Source organism: Phyllostomus discolor, chromosome 6, assembly GCF_004126475.2.
Source record: "Phyllostomus discolor isolate MPI-MPIP mPhyDis1 chromosome 6, mPhyDis1.pri.v3, whole genome shotgun sequence".
Classification (NCBI taxonomy): Eukaryota; Metazoa; Chordata; class Mammalia; order Chiroptera; family Phyllostomidae; genus Phyllostomus; species Phyllostomus discolor.
Window position 1 is genome coordinate 88,043,872 of NC_040908.2, and position 26,351 is coordinate 88,070,222.

Genomic DNA, 26,351 nt, shown 5'->3' on the forward strand with positions numbered 1-26,351 from the left:
CTATATATGCTGAAAGAAGACACTGTACCATGCAATACTGATAATAAAGTCTGTTTTCATATTGTCCCTTTCCTCTCTGCCCCTCATCCCCAGCCCCCACCCCACGAAGCCTCACAGGGAGAAAATGGGCAGGAGGATGAAAGGTGCCACACTGTGAAGAGTCAGTCAACAGGAACAGAAAGAGCCTGGGTTTGTGAGCAGATGGACCCAAATCTGTCTTTGATCTTGTTATTTGAGGAAAAAAGACCCTTCCTCATTTTTTTAGGAAAACTGTAGTCAATTTTTCTGTTATTTGAAGCTATTTACATCTTTAACTGCTACATTAGTTATACCATAAACCAAAAAAACTGGCAACGCTGTATATTAATATCAGGAAAAATATTTTAAGGCAAAAAATCACTAGTGATAAAAATGTTATTACATATTCCCCCCATTATCCCCTTTGGTGGGGGGGAGTGCTGGGGGCAAAGTGGAGACAACTGTACTTAAACAATAAAAAAAGTGAGAAAAAAAAGAATGCAAATTAAAAAAAAATCTCCAGTGAGGGGGGTTATTACATAATAGCAATAAAGGACCAATTCACAAGGAAGCTATAATTGTAAACTCAGATTCCATATGAATTATGCAAAAGATCACAGGATTACTTGAAGAAATGAATGAATCCACAATCATACAATGGACAGATAAAGCAGAAAGCAACTAGTGAGACTGTAGGATGAAACAATCAATAAAGCTTCATTTAATGGACATATACAAAACCCTGCACAAAACTAGTGAAGAGAAAACCTTTTCAAGAACATAGAAAAGACTGATGAAATTAGCTGTGTATGAGGCCACAGAACAGATTTCAACAGACATCATACATCTGCATTACACAGATAACATTTTTGACAATGTTATTACATTGAAAATGTAAAGTTCTAGTTCAAAATTAGTATTGCTATTCACCAGCAAACCAATTAAAAATTTTAATTTAAGAAACAATTTCATTTGTAACAGTAACAAAAACTAAACAAACCTAAGAGATAAGATATGGGAGAGATTTATAAAGAAAATGAAAATTGAAAACCTGTATTAAAGGGAATATGAGAAGACCTAAGTGATGGTAAGACTCAACTTCTGAAGAAGCAATTCTCAAATTAATCTATAGTGCACTGCAATTCCAATAAAAATCCTCAAAGGGTTTTTTCTGGGACTTGAGAAACTGATCCTAAAATTAGTATCAAAAACCAAAAGGCCAAGAATAGTTAAGCAATTTTGAAGAACAAAAGAGGAGGAACTTCCCCATTACTTATCAATACTTAGTATAAAACTACAGAAATCCAATCAATGTCATACTGGTATAGGCAAAGATAAAGAAAGAAAGAACATGTAACAGAAAAGTGAGATTAAGGTGATACACATGTATAAATGATAAAAGTGACAATATAAATCAGTGAAGAAAACTATTCAACAACTAGTAAGTACTAGGGCAATTGGTTATTTATATGGGAAAAATAAACTTGTATTTTTATCTCATATCATACACAAAAATAAACTGTAGATAGATCAAAGATTCAATGTGAAAAGAAATACTGTAAAGCTCTTAGAAGAAATTATAGGAGACGTTCACATCAGGATAGAAAAATACTTCTTAAAGAAGATATGCAACCACATGCTCTGTTAAGGAAAAGACTGATACATTTGGGCACATAAAACTTCTTTATGCAAAAGACTCCATAAACAAAATAAAAATGCCATAGACTGGGAGAAGGTATTTACAACATATAGGACCAACCAAAAGGTTAGTACTCAGAATATATAAAGTACTCCTAACATTGAGAAGAGTAATAGTTATTTTTTTTAAGGTAAAAGATATGAACAGTGAATTCACAGAAGAGGAAACCCAAATGACCAACAAAGATGAAAAGATGCTCAATAGTGAAGAAATGAAAATTAAAGCCAAAATGAGACACCACTTCACACTCATCAGATTGGAAAAATAAAGTCTGCAAACACCAGATGTTGCCAAGGATGTGTGAACATAAGAATTCATACATTACAGGTGGGAGTGTGAATTGGGTAACAATTCAGGAGAGCAATCTGGCAATACTTTATAAAGTTGAAGGCGTGTTTTCTCTAAAACACAGTATTCCACATTTAGGTATAGTCAAACCCAACAGTAACTTGAAATCAGATTTAATGCAATTAGCAGATGGCTTTCATCTTCCACCCAGCCTTAAATCTCAAGGGGACAGGCTAATATCTTTATCTCCTACAGGGAGGGGGAAAGCCAATCTTCCCCTTACCAGGCCAGAGAAATGAATGCTGACTAGGAAATCCCTGGAATTTGCTACTTGCCTTAGAATTTCTTGCCAGCCAAGGCCCAGAATCATTCCTGGTAATATGAAGTCCAAGCAGACCTGCTAACTGGGTCCACACTGCAGGTGGGACTTCCACAGACGAGGAGAGGTTGTGGGAGACTGGACTTACTCTAACCCTACTGAGTGAGGCATGTTGAAGGATGTGACTAATCACATGTACTGAATACAATATAAGGGGCAACTGAGGAGGTTCTGATAAACAATTATAACAGAGTTAAGTCTGATAAAAACTATGAAAAACAGGGTGTTAAAATAAGTCTAACGTAATTACTGGTACAAAGTAACTGAGTGTTTACTGTAGCCACTTATGGGCTATATCTGCATGAATTCAGCATTATGTTTCCTCAGTAATAAAAATAGCTAATTATATTTTTATGAATTGGTATATTCCTTTGGGCCTCTATTTCTTTTTTATTGTGACTATTTGGTAATAAGGATGGTATACCTCAAGTGAGTCCTTTGCTGGGTAAACTTACTGGAAGATTTTGGTCACTTTTGATTAGCTAGGAAACCCTGAATATTTGCTAACAAGTATCCCTTCATCTGCTTTAGCTCAGTGGGATTGGGCTCCCAGGGAAAATTCCAAACCCTTATTGCAAATTTTGAGTTACTGTTGAGCAAACTGGGTAATGTAGGCTTGAAGTCTGCATGTGATTTACCATTGATTTCAGTGGTAGAAATATACAAAAAGCCTGCCAGTTGGTCTCTTTCTTAAAAGGCTTATTTTACTGTCATGTTTCGAAGAGCAAGCATATAAAACTCCGGCTTTGCAATGGCCAGAGGAAGGCTCATTTGAAGTGCACAAACTGGTATAGTTACAGAGATGTCTAGAAAAATCAAACTTTAAGTAAAAGAATTATTGGTATCTCTGGGTCTTAGGAAATAAATCAATGAACTGGACAGCCATAAGAATGAATTAAGAAACTGAAAGCTCCTTCCACTTTCTCCAGGTTTGCAAACCTTCTCTGTTGTTGCTCCTGCTCCCTCTATTCCCCCTTCACCCTTCCTTGCTTCAATTGTTGACTTCTTGGATGGATGGTTTCCAATGGCCTTAGGATCTGGGGGTAACTTCCATTTGGAAGAGAGAGAACCACCAGCCTTTTTTAAATGTTCTGATATGGATTCTACCCTTAAATCCCTTGACACTCAATATGCAAAACACAGCCAGAGAAGCAGAGATGATTAACAGGAAGGAACAAGGAGTCTGAGAATTCAGATAAAAGACTGTCCTAGAATTAAGGCATCAGGTTGGTGAATGGTTGCCCATGTAACTTGGAAGGGAAGCAGCAAAATGAGAATGAAACCACACCAACTGACTTTTCATCTCAATGTGATAAAAAATCAGACCTGATCTCTTGGTATCCCAGGGACCCAAATGCCTTCTGTGAATTCGCTCTCACAAAGAGAGCAAACTCTTTTCTTACCCAGGGTTGCTGGGTAGATCAGATGTGGTGAGAGTGCACATGCCCTTTTGCCTAGTTCATATTACCCACCTTAAGAGTTACTTTCCAGCACTTTGGAAAGATCTGCAAAAATGCACAAGTTACATGACTCTGCTCGAGTAATCAAATAGGCATAGTGGGCCAAATGATAACCCTCAAGCGGGAGTGCCATGGCCTTGGGCACCTCCTCCTACTTGGGCTGTTCTGCCAGGGATACCCACTGTGAGGCACTACTGAGGGCAGTCTCTGAATCCCTTTTGCAACAGGTGACCCCGGCTGCTGCATCAGCCCCCACTGATTTTTATCAGTGGTTCAGTAAGGCATTTTCTAAATTAACAGGGATGGATTCAGGGGAAGATCAGAATACACCTTTAATCTCTCTAGTTTTGTGGTAGCCTTGCTGCTGGAATTTAAGTGAGAAAAGGTACCTGGATGACAAGGACAGACAGTTTCTCAGGTATTGGCAACAGCAATCCAGTTTTAGGGACAAAAACAAAACAACAACAACAACAAAAAAAAACAGAAAAAGGTGAAGACAAAAAGAAACTCAAGACTGCAGTGTTACCTGCCCAGTTAGAATTATTCACAAATGAAGCAAACCCTTTTCTGGGAACAACAACAAATAAGACAGGACTCCCTAATGAGAAGTCAGTACACCACTATTGGAAGAAGCCAAAGACTGGAAAGAGGAAGACTGGAAAGAGGAAGGCTGACAGGGACTGGGGAAGATGCAAGGAAAGCACCCTAACTATGAAGCTGTAAGATGTCCGTCCACCAGGAGCCTCTTCCCTCCAGGAGATCAGACAGGAAGTAACTAGCTAATAGTGCAAACTAATGAGCAAAACTGACATGACTGGAGAGCTCCTGAGTGGGGTATGGGAACCCTTTATACATGCATTTTTTTTTCCTGTCTTAATCTTGTCCTGTCCTTTATTAGAGCCAGGTATTCTGTAATTTTTACTGATCTTTCTTTTTTTACTTGAACCCAGAAAAACATACAAGTTGTGGGTATCACTGAATAACCTTCTACCTGTTCTTGCTCCTCTGAGGTTCCTGAGCAAATAGGTGGGCTGTGGAAGGAATATGTTACTCTTCTTAATGCTGTCAATCTATTGGGAAGAGATCTGCTGTGTAAACTAAGGCTATACTCCAGGCACAGTGTTTCTGAAGTTCCTGGGAGGCAAGGTACCTGAGTTACGGAACATGTGCTTATCTCCACTGTTAGTAAATATGTACAGGGGGTCTGCCACTCTGTGGGGCGAATTTTGGAGAAGAGGCTGTCTAACATCAAGGGCAACTAACTGCTGATTTATTAGGCATTGCAACTTTCCCCACAGGTTTCTATAATTAATTATAGAACTTATTTCAGACAATAAAATGAAGTCAATTTGCAGACCAAGCTGTGAAAGGGCTACTATGGTATGGACTAAAACCTTATTACTTCTGTCTAGGGACTCCCATTCAGTTTCAGACATATGAAACTCCCTGTGAACGAGAAACAGGAAACCATGGGAAGCTAAGAAGACAGATTATCTTGACAAACATAAGACTTTCACTGTCATAACTACTCCTTATTAAGCAAACTTACTTTGTCTCATATCTAATGGGATTATCTTTAATTTATTCACATATACTACTGTAACTAACTTGAAAAGCATATAAATTCTACTTTTCTGTCTTCAGTCAACTCAATAAACAGTCAAAATAATACAATATTTGCTACATCTTTTACCAACACCATATATATTTTCCACTAGAGAATTGAATTATACTTGCTCAGTAATATGCCATTAAGTTAGTCACCTATTACAGTTAATAGATAATAAAAGTGTATTTTGTAATGTGGAGAAAAATGCAGGGGACCATATATTTTAAAGTAGTTTGCCTCACTATGACCATGCAGTCCATTTGACATATCTAGGAAATGTAATTTCACATATTATACTTTCCTTATACATACACACACACACACACACACATACACACATACATATACATATCATACACACATGCACATATCATTTACTAGGCAGGAAGAGTTATTTTGGAATTAAGACTATTATCTCTCAGTGTTAAACATGAGAAGTCAATGAAAAACAGAGAAACTTAAAAAGGGAATGAAGTCATCTATTAAAGGGAACTGCTCTTTTTATTTTTCATGGCATTGAAAAAAGGGAGAACAAAGGAACCTCTTTTCGATTATCTTATTTCCTCAAATTTGATTTTGCTTTAGTTTGAGTATTTGCTTTGAATTAACATATTACTTGTGTTATACAGAACCTTGAAAATCATGTTATTTTCTTATATTCTAAAATTTATTAAATATATTATTCATATGATCAAAGAAAGGCTATTTTTAAAAAGTCTTTCCATAAGTCATCTAAAATCTAATTATAAAATTATACCTAGAATGACTTGTTTAATACTACTAACAATGATTATAATAGTACCAGTGCCACTACTACTAAAACTAGTACTACTACTAATAAATAGAGCTGGCTTTTGATGAGTAGACCTATAAAGTGAAAATAAGTCTTTGGAATCAGCCATGAGTTTAAGTATTTTCTTTACCACTTTTCTGTTTGACCTTAACCAAGTTACTCATTTTGAACCTCAATTTTCGCATATTTAAAACGGAGGTAATCCCACCTACCTTATAGAGCTGTAAGAACTGAACAAGAGTACCTGGAGATTTTACTTTCTCATGTCCCTTTAGTCCTAATTTTTAGAAAATGTAAAAAAAAGCTTTCATTGGAGTAAAAATAAAACCAATAAAATAGATCTTTATAGCTTTAATCTCACCACTGATAGTAAATTGTGATCTTTATTTACAGCACTATGTTTGATGTGTGAAGGTCACTAAACAGATTTAGTTTTTAAAAGAAAAAAAGAGATCAAAGTAATCAGAGGACTCAAAAAGACAATCAATTGCTTTTCGAGTAACTCCCTATATATCATCTTTTATTTAAATAAAAAAACTTAACCTGTAAGTTTGCTATACCCTTTACTGGAAGATTCGAGTATGATTATAAAACTTCTACGACTTTAGTAGATCATTGTATCAAGCTCCCCTATGATGATAAGGACACAAATTATCATGGCTTCTCAGTTAAGTGCCTACAATGAAAAATATAAGAATAAAGTATCCTTTTAAATTAGAAAACCTATTTGAATCTTTAGTACCAAAGTACTTCAAGTTTAGATATAGTTAGTTTTAATTATATCACACACAGTCAGGAAACACTGAACATTGATCACAGGATAACAGTAATGAAATTATAAAAATACTTACTGAACACTAAATTATTAATATACTCAGGTGCTTGTTAAATATTTGTTGACTTTATTTTTTCTCAATTTTTAGGCCTGATTATACACAGAGTTGGACATATGAAAATAGATTTTGATAAGAATTCTGAAAAAGCCCTGGCTGGTATGTGCCTCAGTGGAATGAGTGCTGGCCTATGAACCAAAGGGTCTCAGGTTTGATTCCCAGTCAGGGCACACACCTGGGTAGCAGACCAGGTTCCCAGTTGAGGGTGTGAGAGAGGCAACCACACATTGATGTTTCCCTCTCTCTTTCTCCCTCCCTTCCCCTCTGTCTAAAAATAAATAAAATCTTTTTAAAATAAAAAATTTCTGAAAATATACCTTTAAGACCTTACCTTCTTCATTAACACATTTTCCATGTTTTTTTTAAAGATTTTATTTATTTATTTTTAGAGAGGGAAAGGAGGGAGAAAGAGAGAGAGAAACATCAATGTGTGGTTGCTGGGGGCTGTGGCCTGCAACCCAGGTATGTGGCTTGACTGGGAATCGAACCTGCGACACTTTGGTTCGCAGCCCGAGCTCAATCCACTGAGCTATGCCAGCCAGGGCTACATTTTCCATGTTTAATGAGTGTTACAAAGAAATTCTCTTACATCTACCCTACATTCCTTAAGTGGGGAGGCAGGAGTGCAGCTAGATATCATCTTCAATATGGAAACAAGAGTATTTTACTTTCTATTACTGTTATCTAATTAAATTTCATATTTTATTTAAGAACCTATTAATTCCATGTGCTGACTCATGGGCATCTAGAATTCTTCTTTTTATACTACTGATTGATGCTCATTTTGTCACTCTTCTAACTACTCAACTTATTATCTGTGATTTTTTTTTGAGATCGCTTTGAAGCTAAACCTAGTTGTCAGGATGCTAAATCTTGAACATACCAAGAGAAAGTTAATCCATGCTCCCCTATTACAGATCATTTAATAAATGTTTATCAGGCTGTGTTCTAAACAGAAATTCTCCAGTGTGGCTCTGAGGCCGTTCTAAGGGGCAGGGACAATCTTTAGGTGGGAAACACAGTCCCACCTATGACCCCCAATTCAAACAGATCTCTGCTTTTGTTTGTTTTAAGTACTGGGCTTCCATGCAATATTTGCAGAACTGTACTGCTTTAAATGAAAATAAGTCAAAGAAATCACTGATTTAGGAGAATGAAAATATCCAACATCAAAATTACAATGGAAGTCTTGATGTGAAAAGGTTTACTAACACCCTCTAGGTGGTATGCACATAATAGCAGTGTGGGGGGTGGTGGGGAGAGAGGAAGGGAGAGAGGGAGGGGGAGAGGGAGAGAGTTTTCACAAAGAATAAGAAAAAAGGAAGGAAGAAAGATCCCTTTGATCTTATAAGGTCCATAATTTGAAGCCAAAGTTAATAGAAAGCACATCTAGCTAATCCCAATCCAAAGGGGTGGTTAGCCTAAAAATGCTCAAGAGAGTATATTTGTTAAGTAGATGTAAAAGTGAATATTAACAAAAGTGAAAACATCAACTCTAATCACTTTTTCCTATTTCTTACAATTGGGTAACTTTCCCCATTTCTGATCATTGCTAACACTAGTCAGATGAACTGCAGTTAACTTTATTCATATGTAATAGGACTACTGAGGCTGCCATGTCCTTGGGTAGGGTTTAGACAAACTTATCTGAGATAACTGGGAAGTTTATTGACCATTGTTCTATTAAAATTCATGTGATGAAAACTAAAATTAGGTACTTAGGGTTATAAAGAGATGCAGTAGACTATAACTAATATTTGTCTTGACTCCACGTGATCTAATTAAACAACAGAAAAAAACTAATTCTAATTCTTTGATTCTTTTGGTAGTCTCTAAGGATTTCCTTTAAAACAGTAAGAGAAAGAGACATAAAGGAAAGAATAAACAAATGGGACCTCATCAAAATAAAAAGTTTCTGCACGGTTAAAGAAAACAGTATCAAAATAAAAAGAGAACCAACTATATGGGAAAAACATATTTGCCAATGATCCCTCAGACAAGGGTTTAATTTTCAACATACACAAAGAACTTACACGACTCCACTCAAAGAAGATAAGCAACCCAATTAAAAAATGGGTAAAGGACCTGAACAGACACTTCTACAAGGAGCACATAGAGAGGATCCAGAGACACATGAAAAGATGCTCAATATCGTTAGCTATCAGAGATGCAAATTAAAACCACAATGAGATACCACTTTACACTGGTCAGAATGGCCATCATAAACAAAGAAACAAACAAGTATTGGAGAGGTTATAGACAAAAGGGCACCCTAGTACACTGGGATGGCAGACTGGTATAACCACTATGGAAAACAGTATGGAATTTTCTCAGAAAACTAAAAACGGATCTGCCTTTTGATCCAGCAATTCCACTGCTAGGATTATATCCTAAGAATCCTGAAACACCAATCCAAAAGAACCTATGCACCCAATGTTCATAGCAGCACAATTTACAATAGCCAAGTGCTGGAAGCGACCTATGGGCCCACCAGTAAATGAATGGATCAAAAAACTATGGTACATTTACACAATGGAATTCTATGCAGCAGAAAGAAAGAAGGAGCTCTTATCTTTTGCAACAGCATGGATGGAACTGGAGAGCATTATCCTAAGTGAAATAAGCCAGGTGGTGAGGGGCAAATACCATATGATCTCACCTTTAACAGGAACCTAACCAACAAAAGAAACAAGCAAGCAAAATATAACCAAAGACACTGAAATTGAGAACAGCTGACAGTGACCAGAGGGGAGAGGGGAGGGAATTTCAGGGGAAAGGTTTACAGGAACAAGTATAAAGGACACATGGACAAAAACTAGGGGGGGGTGGAAATGGGAGGGAAGTGGGGAGTGTGGGAGGGGGTGGGCTGGAATGGGAGTAAAAGACAGAAAACCGTACTTGAACAACAATTAAAATAAAAAAAAAAGTTTGGAAAACCCCCCCAAAACCAGTTAGAGAAATGGGGAAGTAACCTGTAATAATTACTTATGACACTCACCTAGAGGGAAATTAAGCTGTCCTCTAATTGATATTAAGCCCCTACTAAGTTGGGGCTGCAAACATTCTACTGAGAGGCTATCCCATAGAAATATAGTGTGAACCACATATATCATGTTAAATGCTCTAGTATAGCACATTTAAAAAAAGTTAAAAGCAACTGAAATTAATTTTTATAAATTTTATTAATTCAATATATCAAAATAATCTTTTTAACACATGATCAATATACAAGTTATTTCACATATTTTTGTACTAAGTTTTCAAAATCTGGTATGTATTTTACACTTCTAGAATATTTCAGTTTGGACTAGACACATTTTAAGAGCTCAATTAACTTATGTGGTTAGCAGTTAACACATTGGGTAACACAGGTCCATGGCACATCATTTCAACACTCGTTGTTGAGGGACAAAAAACAAATTTGAATGAACTGTGGCAACTGGTAGTCTACCCTACAGTCTACACAGAACATGTAGACTAGGTGACCAGGAGGATTTTATTAACTATAAGTCAGTGTGGCACAAAAATGGCAAACTGGCAACATGACAGCAAACCCTCCTAACTACTGTAGGCAAGTTCTAGAGGCTAGGCAAAATGGCCTTCAATATTCAATTAACACCCAGGCCAGATAACTTAGAGCACAGGCCTGATGTTCTAAGGTTGCAGGTTTGATCCTGGTCAGGGCCATACAAGCATCAACCAATGAATGTGTAAATGAGTGGAATAACAAATTGATGTTTCCCTTTCTCCCCTTTCTTCTGTTTCTAAAAATCAATGAATAAAAATAAAAATTCAATTGCCATTGAAAAGAACTCTCAATTTCTTATATAACTTCACAAACCAGGTAAGATATATGAAAGGCTTTGTGCTTTTAAAAAGATTCATCAGAAGCTTAAATCCTATTTATATACACTGCTAAACTTTGCTTCATTTTATAAATATATGGACTCTTCTTACTAGAAAGGTTAAGTTATCACAACTTATGCATTTTTTTCTGTTCAAATTCTAATACTAAAATCTATATTTGGTTTCTGTTCAACTTTAAGTAAATGACTTTAAGGATTGATCTGGAGTGCTTTTCTATTTCCAGTTAACACTCATATTTGTACTATCTGAGTGTTTCTAACAGGTTACCTTTTGGGTGTTGGGGTGTAAAGTGTCAAGCAAATGGTTACTTTATTTCTCTATTCTATACCATTTGGCTGGTATACAGTCAAATGGTATAGAATAGACAGGTATCAAAACTTAATAGACAGGTATCAAAAGTTATGATATTCTTAATTCATTTTTGTTCCAGGAGATGCCTAAAATTTAACCTCTGCATGCATTTTAAAAATAGAAGTAGGTCTCCTTGTCTCCAGTCTTAGTGTTCATGCCTTTCTCTAAATGTCTCTGTAGAGTGATCTTTCTTAAAGGCCAATGACATGCCACTTCATCCTCACTTAAATTCTCTTGGTGGTTTTCTTATCACTAAGAGAGAGGTGATAAGAGAATGAATCCTACTGGCTAAAAGTGGTCCACCTGAGATTATTAGCAAAGAAAATATCTGTCCTAATACTCTGCACAAATATGCATCAATAAGTCTTAGCCATAAATCAGATTTGATCTAATCCCAGAAACCTGGGTTCGTCGACCAAGATAGAAGGCTTATAATGGTGGGTGGTGACAGTGGAGTTTCAATAGTTTGTTCATATCACAAAAGTCTGTAGCTTCTATTCTACTCAACAGAAGAACTTGTGCTACAGCATAATGTAAAGGTAGGGATGAGGCACTGAGATTTTCCTTGTTCTTATTTTATATAATACTTGGTAGAAGCTAAAGTAGAATATGGAGATATAGTTAATAAAGTCGGGTGACTAGATCATGAGAGCCTACTGAAGAAATCAAGGACTTTTAGGAATCACAGGGCTCGGATAACCAACTGATAATACTCCCATCCCTGATGGCTCACAAGGCTGTGCTTTGTTATATGTCATGTCATCTGAACCTAAAATTGCAGATTAAAAGAGTGCTGGATTCATTTAAGGAAAAAAACGAATTCAAACTATGGAACACATGTGGATAGAAACTAATTCTATGCTGTTCTATACTCCACTGCTGAACTACATCCAGTTAAACAGAAGCACAGATTTTGAAGGCTTGTAAAGCTACTTGGAAGAAATAAAAATCACAATATTATAAGAATTTCATTTCAGAAATATATATTAATTATGGTTAATTTTTGTGTCTATATCTGGAATACACATTTCATGGCACATCTATATTATCAAGTATCTGCCATAAAAGAGGCCTATTTGCTGAATGACCAATTTGCTAAACTACTGAAAGTATTTTTTTTTTAAGAATTAAAATTAACTTCAGCTTTTTATCAGGAACTGTTTGTTAGTCCAACTCCACTAACTGTTAATTTCATTCTTTTCATGTTTTGGAAACCAAGTGCTTTTTGAATGCTTAATGTTTTATATGCAAAAGTTTAGGGTTTTCTCTAAACTCACTTTACCCTAATTTCTATTTTTGCATACTTAGGTCCTCCTCTTTGTTCTTATATCTAGCGGTGAAATACCTATCACAAATTATGCTAGACTAAGTTCCAGGTATTTGTGTCAATTTTTGGTGAGTTGCTCATTCAACGAACTTACCCAGAGCTTCTATCAAAGTAGCACATTTTAGAAAGGATATTAAGGAAGCCAAAAGTAGAAGCATGCTCCTCAAGGTAACACAGGATCCCTGAAATTTTGGGACTCTCTGCTAGGTACTCTGGCTATGTGGCTTGTTGCTGGGCAATTCTGGAGTTAGTTACCCAGATCTAAGAGCCCGAGTCTTCTTTATGAAACTGTAGAAATCATCATTGAAAACCACTGATGTCATAAATTTGAAGTAAATATTAAAATACATCTATAGGTCATAATAAAACAGACGGCTAAATTGCTGTATTTGTTAAATATTGAATGAAAAACTGGGATAACTAAATTTTCATTACATTAGTTACTATATTCTGGCTCCTTAATGTAATAACAACTCTAATTTACTCAGCACTTATTATATGCCAGGTATCTGGTATTAATTATCTCTAATCTAATAACAAGCCTGCAAAATAAAAATTTCCCTTTTTTCTAATCTTGAAAACTGAGGCTGGAGAGTTTAAACAACTTACTCAGAATCACAATGGTGGTCTGTAGAGAATTAAATTTTTTAAAGTCTATTTTGCTTATTTTGATAAAAATGCCTTTGTTTTCCTACTTTTAAGTTACGTCTAAAGAATCATTTATATCAGTTCCATGACTAGCATTTAAATGAGATCAAAATATATTCATCATATAGGGGATATATCTGTTTGGATGATCAGAAAAAAAATAGTACTCTATTCTTACTCCACCCCATATTTACTTATTATTATACTTTGTTACTATACATATACATTTATAATAGGTTTAACTTATAAGAAATTAATATCAAAAGTAAGAGTATGTCACAGTTAATGCAACATGAAATGGGTGAAATCTCTCTGTATTTTAGTTAAATTAAGATTTTGTACCCAAAGTAGATAGGCATTTTTACATGACTTGATTACTTTATGTAGGTCTTATAAATGGCAGACTATAAAAAGTTTACTATGACTTTTTATGAGTTCTGGTACTTCAAAGTTATGGAGGCAGTACATTTTATTGTGACTGACAGTATAATACTGCTATAATAAAAGTTTCCTGTCAACTTGCTCTGTCCTGAAATGCCTGAAGCACTTCAGTAAGTGTTCAAATAAAATACCCGATGGAGAGAACTGACTCCGCACTGCTTCACCTTTACTCAAGGGAAACACTGTGGGGACAGAAATTTGTTTTCCTAATTATGTAAAAACAGAATTGAAATGCCTTGATTATGCCATCTCTTTTTCGCATTACAGTTTTTCTGTGGATAATTATCACTGTGTAGGGTGAGCAACCTTTCGAGTTTTTGGTAAATCTTCAGTTATCCAAGTACTTTTCATTTCCATGAAGAACTTTTCATTTTGAGGTTTCAGTCATGTGAGTTGATGTCAGGATGACCCAACTGTGACATAACTTATCTAAATGATACCCATCTTAAAAATTCATTTCTATGGGTTATGTTTCATAAATCTAAAGTTATCTTTCCCCTCCAATGCCTGCATTTACCTCCAACACCAAATTCTCCACTTATACCTTTCTTGTCTCCTCCTTCAGAACTTTGCTTTGAAAATTAAAGTCATGCTCAGCTCCTCTCCTGTGGAGACACTTTCCCTGTCCCCTCAGCTGATATAGTCTTATTCTTAAAAACAAAACTCAACAAAATCCTTTCCCCAGTCTTCTTCCTCCCATTCTTCCCTTCCTATGTCAACTTTCTAGAATAGAAGTCTGATTCTATTCCTTTATTTCTTGACATCCTGCAACTGGACTTCTATCTTTAATGCCACATGGCACTGTCTTCAAGGAAATTACTTCCTGGCTGTCATTGTCCTCTGATTTTTTTTTCAGTACACCCCACAGTATATTCTCTCCTTAAAGTCTCTTCTTCTGAGTTTGATGACATTTGCATGTCTTTTGGGTTTTTCTAACACTATGCTTTTTTCTAACACTTGTCTTTCACACTACTTTTCCCCTGGATCTCACTTTCTTTTAACCTCCTGACCTGTACCTATCCACACTTTTCATCTTGACTTGTTTTCAACACAAGCTATGCATCAAAAATGCCTTGGCCTTTAAAATGTAGTTACTTGGGTTCTACAAGAGCTCCACACTGAATCAGGTTCTCCAAGAGCAGAGCCCTGGAAGATGCATTTGTAAGGAACCCTTTGGTGACTGAGGTGCATGGCCAAGTTGCAGGCGTTCTGCTCAGATCTCTTACATCTTCTCATTACTCTCTCCATTGGCAAATTCATGGTATTTTGACACTGCATGTTACCACACTGCTAAGGTAATTGCTCACTAGTTCTGGATTATTATAAAGAAAAAAATCATTATGTGGCCAAGTTTGGGACAGATTAAAGAGATTATTTTACCGAGAGACTGCTCAAGGTCATATACCTCTTTAAATCTCTATGACATTTAAAGCACTCTTTATAAAAGGGTAGTCTGCATCCAAGCTTATCTCCTACCACCTATAATCCACTCTAAACACCCATGCCAAACACCAGTATAAGGAATAACTATTCCTGGCATTCCCCTCCTCAAAATTTTCAATTAACTTTGGATTAGAGCCAACATTAAATTTCCTAGCCTGGTATTCAAGGCCTTGTAAGATCTGCCTTGAACCTTTGTGACTTGCTTTTATCCTTCATTATATGATTAAAAACGTATACACTTTTAAGTTAGACATATTTGGGTTGAAATTATACTCTAACTTGGCCAAGTAATTTAAATCTTGCAAGTCTCATTTGCTTGTAAAGGCAAGTAAGATAATATAGCTTCCACCTGACAAGGTTATTTGGAGGATTAGGAAGTTTGTCTTTCTCATATCCTACACAGAAGTACTTGTTACCACCTACTAAAAACAGTGGTTCTCAAATTTCAGTAGGCATGGTTATTAGCAGGATATGTTTTACAGAAGGAGGTGCCTGGGCTATACCTTGATTAGACTCAATAGGCCTGTGTGTGGAGTTGGGAGGTCTCCAGAACCACACTGCACAATATGGTAGCCACTAGTGAGAAATGTTGTGAGTTCAGAACCTAGGTTTTAACGCATATGAAAGGAATAATGCAAAACACCTCATTAATAATTTTTTACTTGATTACATGTTGTAATATTTTGGCTATATTAGACTAAACAAAATATATTATTCACATTAATCGTACCTGTTTCTTTTAACTTTTTAATGTAGGTACCAGAAAATTAAAATGACATATATGCCACACATTATATTTCCACTGAACAACAATGTTCTAGAATGTGCATTTTTAACAAGTTGTCCCAATGATTCTGTGGTAGGTACCCTCAGGTCACCCTTTGAGAAACAATACAGTGATCCCTCACCTATCGAGGGAGTAACATTCCAGAGACTCCCGCGATAGGTGAAAACCCACGAAGTAGTGACATATTTATTATTTATGTATATTTTAAGACTTTATAAACCCTTCTCACACTCCTATAAACCTTTCCCACTCTTATTAACCTTCCCCACACTGTTATAAACACTTCATATGCTCTTAAACACTTTCTACACTCTTAAACCTACGTAATTTTAACATATAAAATTCTATATGGGGATGGTATACCACAAAATCCCGTGATATAGCGAAAACTCCATGATACAGAATTAGATATATATGTTTTTAAAAAACCCATGATACAGTGGAGCTGCAATAAGTGAACTGCAATATAGCGAAGGACAACTGTATACAAAATTCTAACTCTATAAAAGAACTGATGCCTTCATATATATATCTTTGTATCCTCAGTTATCTGAACACTGAGGGAAGTTTAACCACATGGTATTAGATGTACTTTAAATTTTACGCCATCAAAGTTTATAAAACATATTTTGTTAGAAGTTCTGTGCTTGTTCTATCCCCCGCCTAGTTCCTAAAGAATTATTTCTGAATTACACCCTTAAAGAAACAAAACATTTGAAACTATAGTTTTGATTTGTTCCCAAATCATAAAAATAGTTTATTTTCCTTCTGGTTATTTGACTTTGTGTAGAAATTGTCTATTTACCTGACTAGATTCCAAAATTGTTGAATATTATGGTACTCAAGTTCCTCACTTAAAACTAGTGGTTAACACTAAACTGCGAACAAGTGCTAATGTAGTCAGGAGTGGAAACCACCAGACGTCTGAGGAAGGGGGGTCTCTATGTAGGGACAAATGGGGTGAAAATGGCTGACCACTCTGGAAGTAGAGAAAACTAAAAGAAATAGTTATAAATATTCAAGCTAATGTCAGGATGGAGAATAATCTTGATTCTAATGACTGTTAGAAGAGAAATAGTCACAATGAAGATTTTCCCACTTACCTCATTGCCACATTGCTGCCATCGATAACTATTGGTCTCAGATTTTCTCCGTCGTCTGTTACAATCTCTTGCATTGGAGAATCAGACCTCTGAGATTCCAGGGAGGATGTTTCCCGCATTATACTGTTAATTGTACTAACTGTTTGTTCGGCCTCACTTTTATTTCCAAGTTTGACAAGTTCTCCCAAAATATCATTGATTAAAGCATCAGTACCAAGTTTATTTAGCACAAGCTGAACTTGTTCTTCAGAATAACCTAACTTAAGTGCAAACTCCAGTTTTGTTTGGTATTCTCGCACTGCATCAGGGGGTTTCTTCGCTTCCCTGGATATAGTCTGGGCCTCTTCAGGTTTAAAGTCTTGTAAAATTTCACTGCGTTTAAGTATGTGAGGAGGCTCTAAGCAGGGAGACCTACATAGCTGTCTGTGAGTCTTGGTTAATAAACATGGCTCTACTGAAATGTTACTCAGTTGCTCTGACTCATTATCAGAATTTGTGCTTTCTTCTGAGTCACCAGAGCTCACATTCTCTTCAGACACCTCTTTTTCTTCCTTCCCAGAATTAACTCTATCCATTGTTGGTTTTTCTACCATTGACCAAGGTACAGATGTACTCAAATGTGGGTCAGTGCTCTCCACATAAAGGTGGCCTAGGTCATGCCCCAGATGATCCTTTAAGCCCATGAAGCTGTTATGTGTACTTGACTCCACTTTGCTGTTTTTTTTATATTCCTGAATGCAAAGCACCCCGTATTCCTAGAGAAAAAAATGTAAAAATATTTAGAATTTCATATTTACTATTTCATTTGTCTCAATACACAAGTTGGAAGAGAATTACCAAACTATAAATACCCACTTCAAATTATATCTACTCTCTCTCCTCCCTCAACACCTTTGCCTAGACAGCATCACACCCTGTTTTGCAAATGACTTTAGAAATTAGAAAGGCCATATGACCCCTCCAAGTCAATCAAGTAAGTAAGTAATGGAACTGGACTTTTTAAACCAATTTTTGTCTGACTCTAAAACCCCTATTTTTCTCACTATGTTGTTTTTCTGCCTTGATGGAAGAGACTTTTCCAGTATTAGAAAGGCCTACCAGTGTTTCTGCAGTGACATATAAAATACTATCAAAGAGCATTTTTAGATATGCTATGATAGTTAAGGAACATTTTTTCTAAAGGAATTAATAAAAAACTTGTAAAAATTCTCTTAAAGAGAAAGCCATGTGGAAAGAAAGGAAAACATTAACTTATGATTGTAAAAGTATCATTAATTATAAAATTAATAATTCTAACAATCTAAAGACATTTCAAAAATAATTCCAGTACTGAGTTGAAAGAGCACATATTCAGTAACAACCAACAAGGAATTACATAATTACAGAGTTAATTATATTCCAGTTCAGAGATGAGTACTTTTGTCCTAATAATCTTTATTTTGTGACTATTTTAACGTGATACCTTTATTAAGTGCCTGGAACACTACAGTCTATTTCATTCCAGGGAGCAAGGAAAAGCTCTTTTATTCTATGCACATTTACAGAAAGCAGAGAAATAAAATATCTCACATAAAATTAGCAGCAAATAATTAGGTACACTGAATAATGTTATCTTAATTTCTTGAATTTTATGGCAGAAAATATTTCTATATCATATCAGATAATTAATTAACCATTATCTGCATCTGATTAGAAAGTCATCTTTTCCTCCTACTTTTGCCAATAAAAATGTTTTTAGTGTTTAAAATGCTTTTGCTGTTTTACTATTTTCCTTATAGTCGATTGGGAATAATTGTTACTTCTCTACCAGGAACAGGTTAACAAAATAAAATTATTTTCTCCTGTGCTTCATTGTACAGATTATATTTATCTCAGTCGTTTACTTATTAAGGCAGTTCTGGCGTTATATCCATGGATAACATTAGTAAGCTAGTGGTAGCTGAATTTGAGACTCTATAAAATACCTATTTAAATAACCTTAAAAAAGAAACTGGAAAAACATTTCATTCTAAAGCTTATCAACATCTTATTTACACTAGAAAGGAGCTATTACACAAATGTTAAAAGAAAATGCTAAGTGATTTTTTAAAGTCATTTAAATGCACATTTGGTGAACTTACTAGAGAGTTAAATATTTCTACATAATGAAATAAATTATATTAGATATGGTAAATACTAGAAAAGAGAACATGGAAATCTTTGGCTTGATACAATACACTTAAAATTCCTTCAGTGTAGAACGCCTACACACTTCTACAGGAGTTTCTACAGATTTTATCCTTTGAGAAGACAGATAACTTACTGTTCTACTAATGAAACATTCATTAGTTTTAAAGAAACATCAAACTCCCCTGGCTCCTGATTGCACAACTGATAAAAAAAGAAATATTCCTTTGGAGAGCTCCATATACATCTGCTCCATTATGAAGCTGTATCCATTTTATTTTTTCTATTAATATGGATATGCATGAGTCCAATTATTTAGAATTAAAAGAAGGGACTTTGAAAGCAAATCTTTACACTCACTGATTTATTAACTACTGTAATATACTGACAGCATAATGCAAGTAACAAATCACAACAGCATCCTAATAAAGGGATACAGTTAAAAGAAAATTCTGCACTGTGGCCTTCGTAGAGCTCCCACCTAAAGTATCTTATACAAGGAAAACCCATTGGAAGCTGGGCTGCCTGGCAACCAGAAGCTGGTTGCTAAGCTGCACTCTTTTAACATGCCATCATGAATGCTAGCACAGTGAAAGAATAATTTGGTATGAACAAAAGCCTATAAAAGAGACTGGGACTTAAGCGCGTCTGGTTTACCCCCGGAGAACAATGAAGCTGCCAAACCAATCTGGAAGCTCCGACATCATTGTTCTGTAAACCCCACAATCTGCTCTGACTGTAGGAAGTATATTTAATGGGCAACATTTTTGATCTCTTCTGAAAAGTTTGGGTTTTGCATAAGTACTGTTGTAAGATAATTCTTCAAGATAAGTCACTGACCAAATCCCTAAACTAGGAAGTATTATTTTAATTTTGAGCTGTAGTGTTTTTCTTAGGAACTGTTTCAAACAAGATACATACTTTATGAAAAATATGGCCAGTGAAGAAAATTAGAATGCAATGTTATGTTTACGATGTAAATTAAATTATTCTTAACTTTTATATTTTTCAAAGAAACAAAACCAAATACCGTTAAGTTTTCAATATGAAAATTAGCTACCCTAAAAAGTGTTTAAATCTTTCTATATTACCTTCAATTTAACATAAAAAGTGTTGATGATACTATGTAAATATGCTAATATAATTTTATTGTATGGCTATGATAAAATAGAGAAAAAGGGATAATGGTTGTTTGCTTTTTATAATACTAAACCAGATAAAACTCATTTGATTACAAATGTACTTAGTGAATATCACACACATTTAATTTCTGATAATTCATGTAGTTTATACATACTATTTAAATAAAATGTCTGAAATATGATTTTTACTATTAAGGATAAAGGTAAGTTTGATCTAACCTACTTTTTAAAAAATGTAACATCTAATTTTGTTGCAAATAATTTTAAAAAGATTCTGATTTAACTTTTTTCATATTGAAAGGCCTCTCTTCATCTTCCAGATTTAATTGGTTAGCTCCAGAAAATTATTCAATGTCATCTTGTCCTAAACAAGCAGTTAAATAATTTTTAGTATCTGTGTCAACTGAGTATGAAATAGTATAGATAAGGTCAACTAAGTTCAAATACCAGGCTCATAAACTGCATACGTTTTCTCCACTACCTAATATAAATGTGAAATAACCTGATTTGCACTGGCCTAAATGGTAAGGATTTCTTTTCTATTTAAACTTTAACCTCTAAAATGCTTCCTTGCCCACTTGTAAGTTATAAAGTGTTGCCCTAACTTAATATGGAACTTAGAAAAGAATCTGGCAATATCTTGAAATCATTCAATAAAAATTAACTGCTCAGGTTTAAAAACTGATAGAAATATTTTTTTATATGCTGCAGAACATGTCAATGTAATGTAATGTATAAAACAAGTAATTATTATAAGAAATCTTAGGATAAAGAATGGTATATGATGTTTTGTTTAGTGCCTTAAAAATGACCAATATAATTTTGGAAAAAGAAAAGATAGCAAAGACTCTAATAACATCATAAAATTTATTACATGTAAGATAGAAAAAGCCTTGTCTTTAATTTCTAAATTGTTTATTAGACTTTAAATTTTATATTTATTCAGAAGCATATACAGATCATCGTTAAATTAATCAACTATTAACTGATACAGGTCATTTTCCCCAGTTCATGGAGAAGCAGCACAAACCAAGTTTCACAGAGAACACAAGTCGGTTTATACTTTGAGAGTTATCAAAAAACTCTAAGAAATATGGACTAACTTTTAAGCTTAATACCAGGAATCCATTATAACTGGTCTTACATAGTATATTTATAAACACAAAAGATATTGGGCAAAAATATAATGGTCTGAAAACAGATTTCTACACTTATGAAGCTACAGATTCCTTCCAGATATTATACTGAAAATGAAAACAATTTTTCTTGCTAAAGGCCTGATAAGTTAAAAATCAAATAATATTTGTTAAAAAAGAACTAAATTTTCATAATTTTGTAGATGATGATGAAGTATAATTATTTTAATGGCCAAAAGAAACTTTATCTTAGGTTAATGATATAATGGCTATTTACTAGAATTTGTTGCATACATACAAATTCCCCATTTAGTGAAATTTTCTGAAAGTTCTCATTAGATGACTTGGATAATCCTTCTTCTCAAATCAAATATATTTAAAAAAAGTATTCTGAAGAGCCTCATATTAATCAGGAATATTAGACCATAAACTTATTTCATCAAGTTATTTGTAATGTAAAGTAACAATGCCATAAAGTGGGTCCTGGTTGTTATCCAAATGGTAATACTAAGAGAACAATGAAAATAAAATAATGAATATGTAATAACTACCTACTGCTGTAGTCTCTGTGTATTTAATTACCACTGTATTTCAGTGAGTGTTGTTGTCTGCATGGCTCTAGCTAACAAAGGAAGGATGTCCCTTTGAACAGATTGGTTAATGCTCCAGGGCAACAGATGTCTACTGGAGCTGCAGGAGACCAGCAACTGGTGGCCTGCCCATCTTCTGAAAACTTTCAATAGACTTATGCATATGTTCACACAATAGGGCATGTGGTAGAAATAAAAACCTTTTTTTAACTCTTTATGCCCTTGCTTTCCCTCCCAACTGACAGATGAAAGTCTTTGTTTCCTCCTTCCTTCCCCATTACAGAACTCTTAAAAGCAATAGTTCTTTAAATGACATCTTCAATCTAATACCTGGAACTAGTGCAAGGAAACAAAAAGATGGGAGAGAAGAAATTAGTAACTCTGTGAATATTGAAATTACCTATAAGGCAATTGGATGCTTAATGATCATATTTAAGACAAGTTTTTGAAACATCTACCTATATTAATCCATCTCCCCGAGCTAGGTTTTTAAGATAATGGAAAAAAATCTATCAAATTTTAGTTTTGCTTTATAGCACCTAGGGCTGACAGTGACTAAGAAACATAAAAATGTGACAAGATAAAATCTAAATTCATTGTCTATCAAAATAGCATAACATGTTCTCACTTATCTTTAAGTACCAAATGATTATATGCCAAACCTAATACCTTGCAAATGCTCGTGAAGCTGTAATTACAAAACTCCAGAATTATAAAAATATAAAAAATATGCTTCACATATTTACACAAAGATTTCAATCTTCTGGTATTTTGGCACTATGTGGTAACTTGAAGGCTTTCTTTTTCATTTGAGGTGCTTTCTATCCTTTACAGAGTTCAAATTAAAACTTTGAATATTTACTAAAATTTAACTTCCAAGGCATTAAGTAGCACAGATACTCACGTTAGCAGGAAAATACAAAGACATTGGTTTCTGTAGCAGCTTCAGCAGTAACTCCTTAACACTATTTTAGTTGCAGACTTCAGGCAGGCAAGAAGAACAATGAATGGTTGAACAGATGGAATGGCAATGTCTTTGCTTAACCTACTACCGAGTGGAGTAACAGCCAATCATAGGCCAGAAAGCTCACAATTAGCTGGCTAGGCAGATGCAAGCCAACCTCAGCACCCTGCGTCCAGGTTTTTAAGATAAGCAAGTTGATGTCACTCTTGGGGTCGGCCTGGGCAGCATGTGTATTACCGAGGGGTGTGAGGCAACAATAGGCCGTACAAAGCCGACTAGTAGGCAGCTGCTCTTTGAGAACAGTCATTAGACAGCAGGCTGCCAACAAGAAACACCTGGCTTGGGCAGACATCAGCTTTTCCTCCTTGTTTTTAATGCATGAAACAAAGAAACCAATTATATTTAAAGTAGTAAAAGTTGCGTGTTTCCAAAAAGTGCAGGCTATACTCTAGTACAGCTTTTTGTTTTTGAGAAATAAAGAACAGGAGATGTGTCAAAGTAGCAATCAGTGACTGCAGCAATCCATGTTCTGTAATAAATGAGTTACTGGTGACATGAGACAGAAGGTTATAATGAAACTACTTGCCTGGAAATACTGGGAAATCTAAAGTATCAGTTAATTTGTTGCAATAAATAGTAAAAAGAGATGATGAAAATAACATTGCAAAAGATAAAGGTCTAAGGGTTTATGAACAGAATTGATTTTTCAAAGTTCCCTAAAGTATAGTGTAGTAAGGTATTCAATAAAACAAGTTTGGTACAGCTTTGTGTCAAATGATTCATCTGAAATGTACATATAGATAGCACTTCAACCTAAAATCACCAGCCAGTCCATCTTCTGTATGTCAAATAGTAGCATAAAATTCTTTTATGATGGATATCATTAATCATGCAATTAAATAAAAGCGAAACCTTTGTATCTGTTCAAAGTATTTGTACTTCATAAAATTTGTAAGATGTAATATTCATATTCTGGTTCAGCAACTAATAAATTTTAAAAGAAGAAATACTGTGATTTTTTGAAGGAAAGTATATGAAAACCAGAAATATTGTGATTTTTTGAAGGATAGTATACGAAAATCTGTATTTAAACATGGTGTTTAAATTCTCAGTCAAAATTTAAACACCAGATGTGAGAAAATTTCCCTACTACAGGAAAAGGGAATCTAGAACTGTCCTACTACGACTTACGTGATATAGCACACACACACACACACCAGCACACCCTTTTCATTCCAGTGAAAATTTTTAAAAAGGCAAAAAACTGTTCTTAATATTATTTTTTGGAAATACGGTGATTTAGGCAGAGCCTAGGCTTTTCCATTACACATATAATCATGAACTCTAAAGATATAAAATTTGGTTAGAGCACCCCAAACAATCTACATGTCTACAATCTACAACCTCTCCTTTTACACACATTCACAGAGGCTACTCATAATTAAGATCATCTGTGAATATTTGGAAAAATATAATATATATTGGAACTCTTGGTCGCATCTTTATTGTGCGTACTCAAATGTAAATTAGCTCTTCTCTCTGTACAAAATAAGAGGAAGATGTACTCTATATGGTTAAAATGTTTCAGTTATCTCATTAAAAGTATTCCTTATGCCTATTAAAAGCCTAAAAATTGTTTTCAGGAAAAATTGAAATATAAAGTATGATATAGATCGCCACTTGTCTATAAACATTTTTCCTCAAAAGAGCTCGAAAGTATGTCATCTCAAAAATATTAGAAAATTTAAAAATCTAAAATTTTTAACTAAATGAAATTATTTGCTTTTGAATGACATACTAACTTCTAAAGCAAGAACTACTGTCTTTTTGTGTGCCAAGGGTTGCAGTAATGCTTCTGCAATAGTTAAGCCCATGATCTAATTTCATAGGCCCATTAAAGATTAAAAATGTCTAGTATTATATAGTTTATTGGAAATTATAAAGTGAATTATACAGAATTCAAATTTTATGTCTTGGGTAAGCATATGAACTTTAAAGAAATGCCAAAAAATAGAATTTATCATTTTTTTTCTTTTTTGGTGGTATGGTGGTACTTCTTTTTGAAATTTCATGAGTAAAAGGTACCAACCCTGAAAGGAGTAGGAAAAATAAATCGAAACTACCAGGCCCTGTCTGGTGTGGCTCAGTGAATTGAGCGCTGGACTGCGAAGCAAAGGGTTTCTGGTTCGATTCCCGGTCTGGGCACATGCCTAGGCTGTGGGACAGATCCCCAGTGTGGGGCACACGAGAGGCCACCACACATTAATATTTCTCTCTCTCTTTCTCCCTTTCTTTTCCTCTCTCTTAAAAAAAAAAAATCGAAGCCACCAGTATGGTTTAGTAAATGTACTTGTGGTAAAACTGAGTTCAATTTAAAAAGATAAAAATGACAAATACATATTCATGCAAAATAGTTAAAACTAAAACCTCATAAAACTTAAGCTATACACCAACCAGCGAGAGAGCAATATGTATGGTCAATATTTATGAATTCATATTAAAAACTTTTTCTTTTGTGTTTACAAAAGAAACTCTTTAGTATGAATAGACAGCCTTCTCTTTTCCCTTGGATTCTCTTTCTTCTTTTTATCCGTTGCTACTATAGTTGCTGTTTTATAGCTTTAATTCAGGAGGAGGACTCTTCTCGCTAATTCCTGCCACTGTGGACACAAAGAAGGAGAGAAAACTACCCAAGAGCTCAGCAGGCAGCCTGATCTTGAGCACTGGATTAAGCTTTTTTGCAACAGCAAATAAAGCCAGTGATCTGAAAAAGCTAATCAAATCCTGCTGTGGTATTTAGACTCTCTGGGTTGCTAGTATTGGATAATGTTAAGCACATTAAAACATCTGGGTGAAAAGACGGCCCAAGCCTGTCTCTCTTACTCACACTGCCCTAGTCCACTTCCCACTGCAGAGCCAATACCAACAGGGGTTGGCTCTGCTTGGATCACTGCCATAAATGACTGTGCAGTTATGACAGATGGAAACAAGACAGTGTAGTTTTAGGTGGATACTAAAATCTGTCAGTTGTGAGAACATGTCTAACATCTGCAACTTCAACCATATGACCAGACCTTATATATTTGCTGAGGTATGAATGTGAAACTTGAGTTTTGATGCTAGTGTTTGGAATCTTTGTCAGTGGTGACCCAAGCCCTCTTCCTGGTACCTTTCTCCTAATTTGGGTTTGTTCTCCTTAAATATGCAATCTCTGTCAAGCCTAACAATAACACCACAAAGGTAAGAT

At 34.9% G+C, this 26,351-nt stretch overlaps 1 protein-coding gene across 3 annotated transcripts in view; it reads right to left on the reverse strand.

The window, feature by feature from the left end:
- ZC3H12C (zinc finger CCCH-type containing 12C) overlaps positions 1-26,351 on the reverse strand; it is a 65,625-nt gene that overhangs the window by 15,320 nt on the left and 23,954 nt on the right. For all 3 annotated transcript variants that reach the window (XM_036028598.1, XM_036028599.1, XM_028516006.2), the window contains one exon: positions 17,107-17,861. In XM_036028598.1, the coding sequence (XP_035884491.1) occupies positions 17,107-17,861 (755 nt within the window). The remainder of the gene's footprint in view (positions 1-17,106; positions 17,862-26,351) is intronic.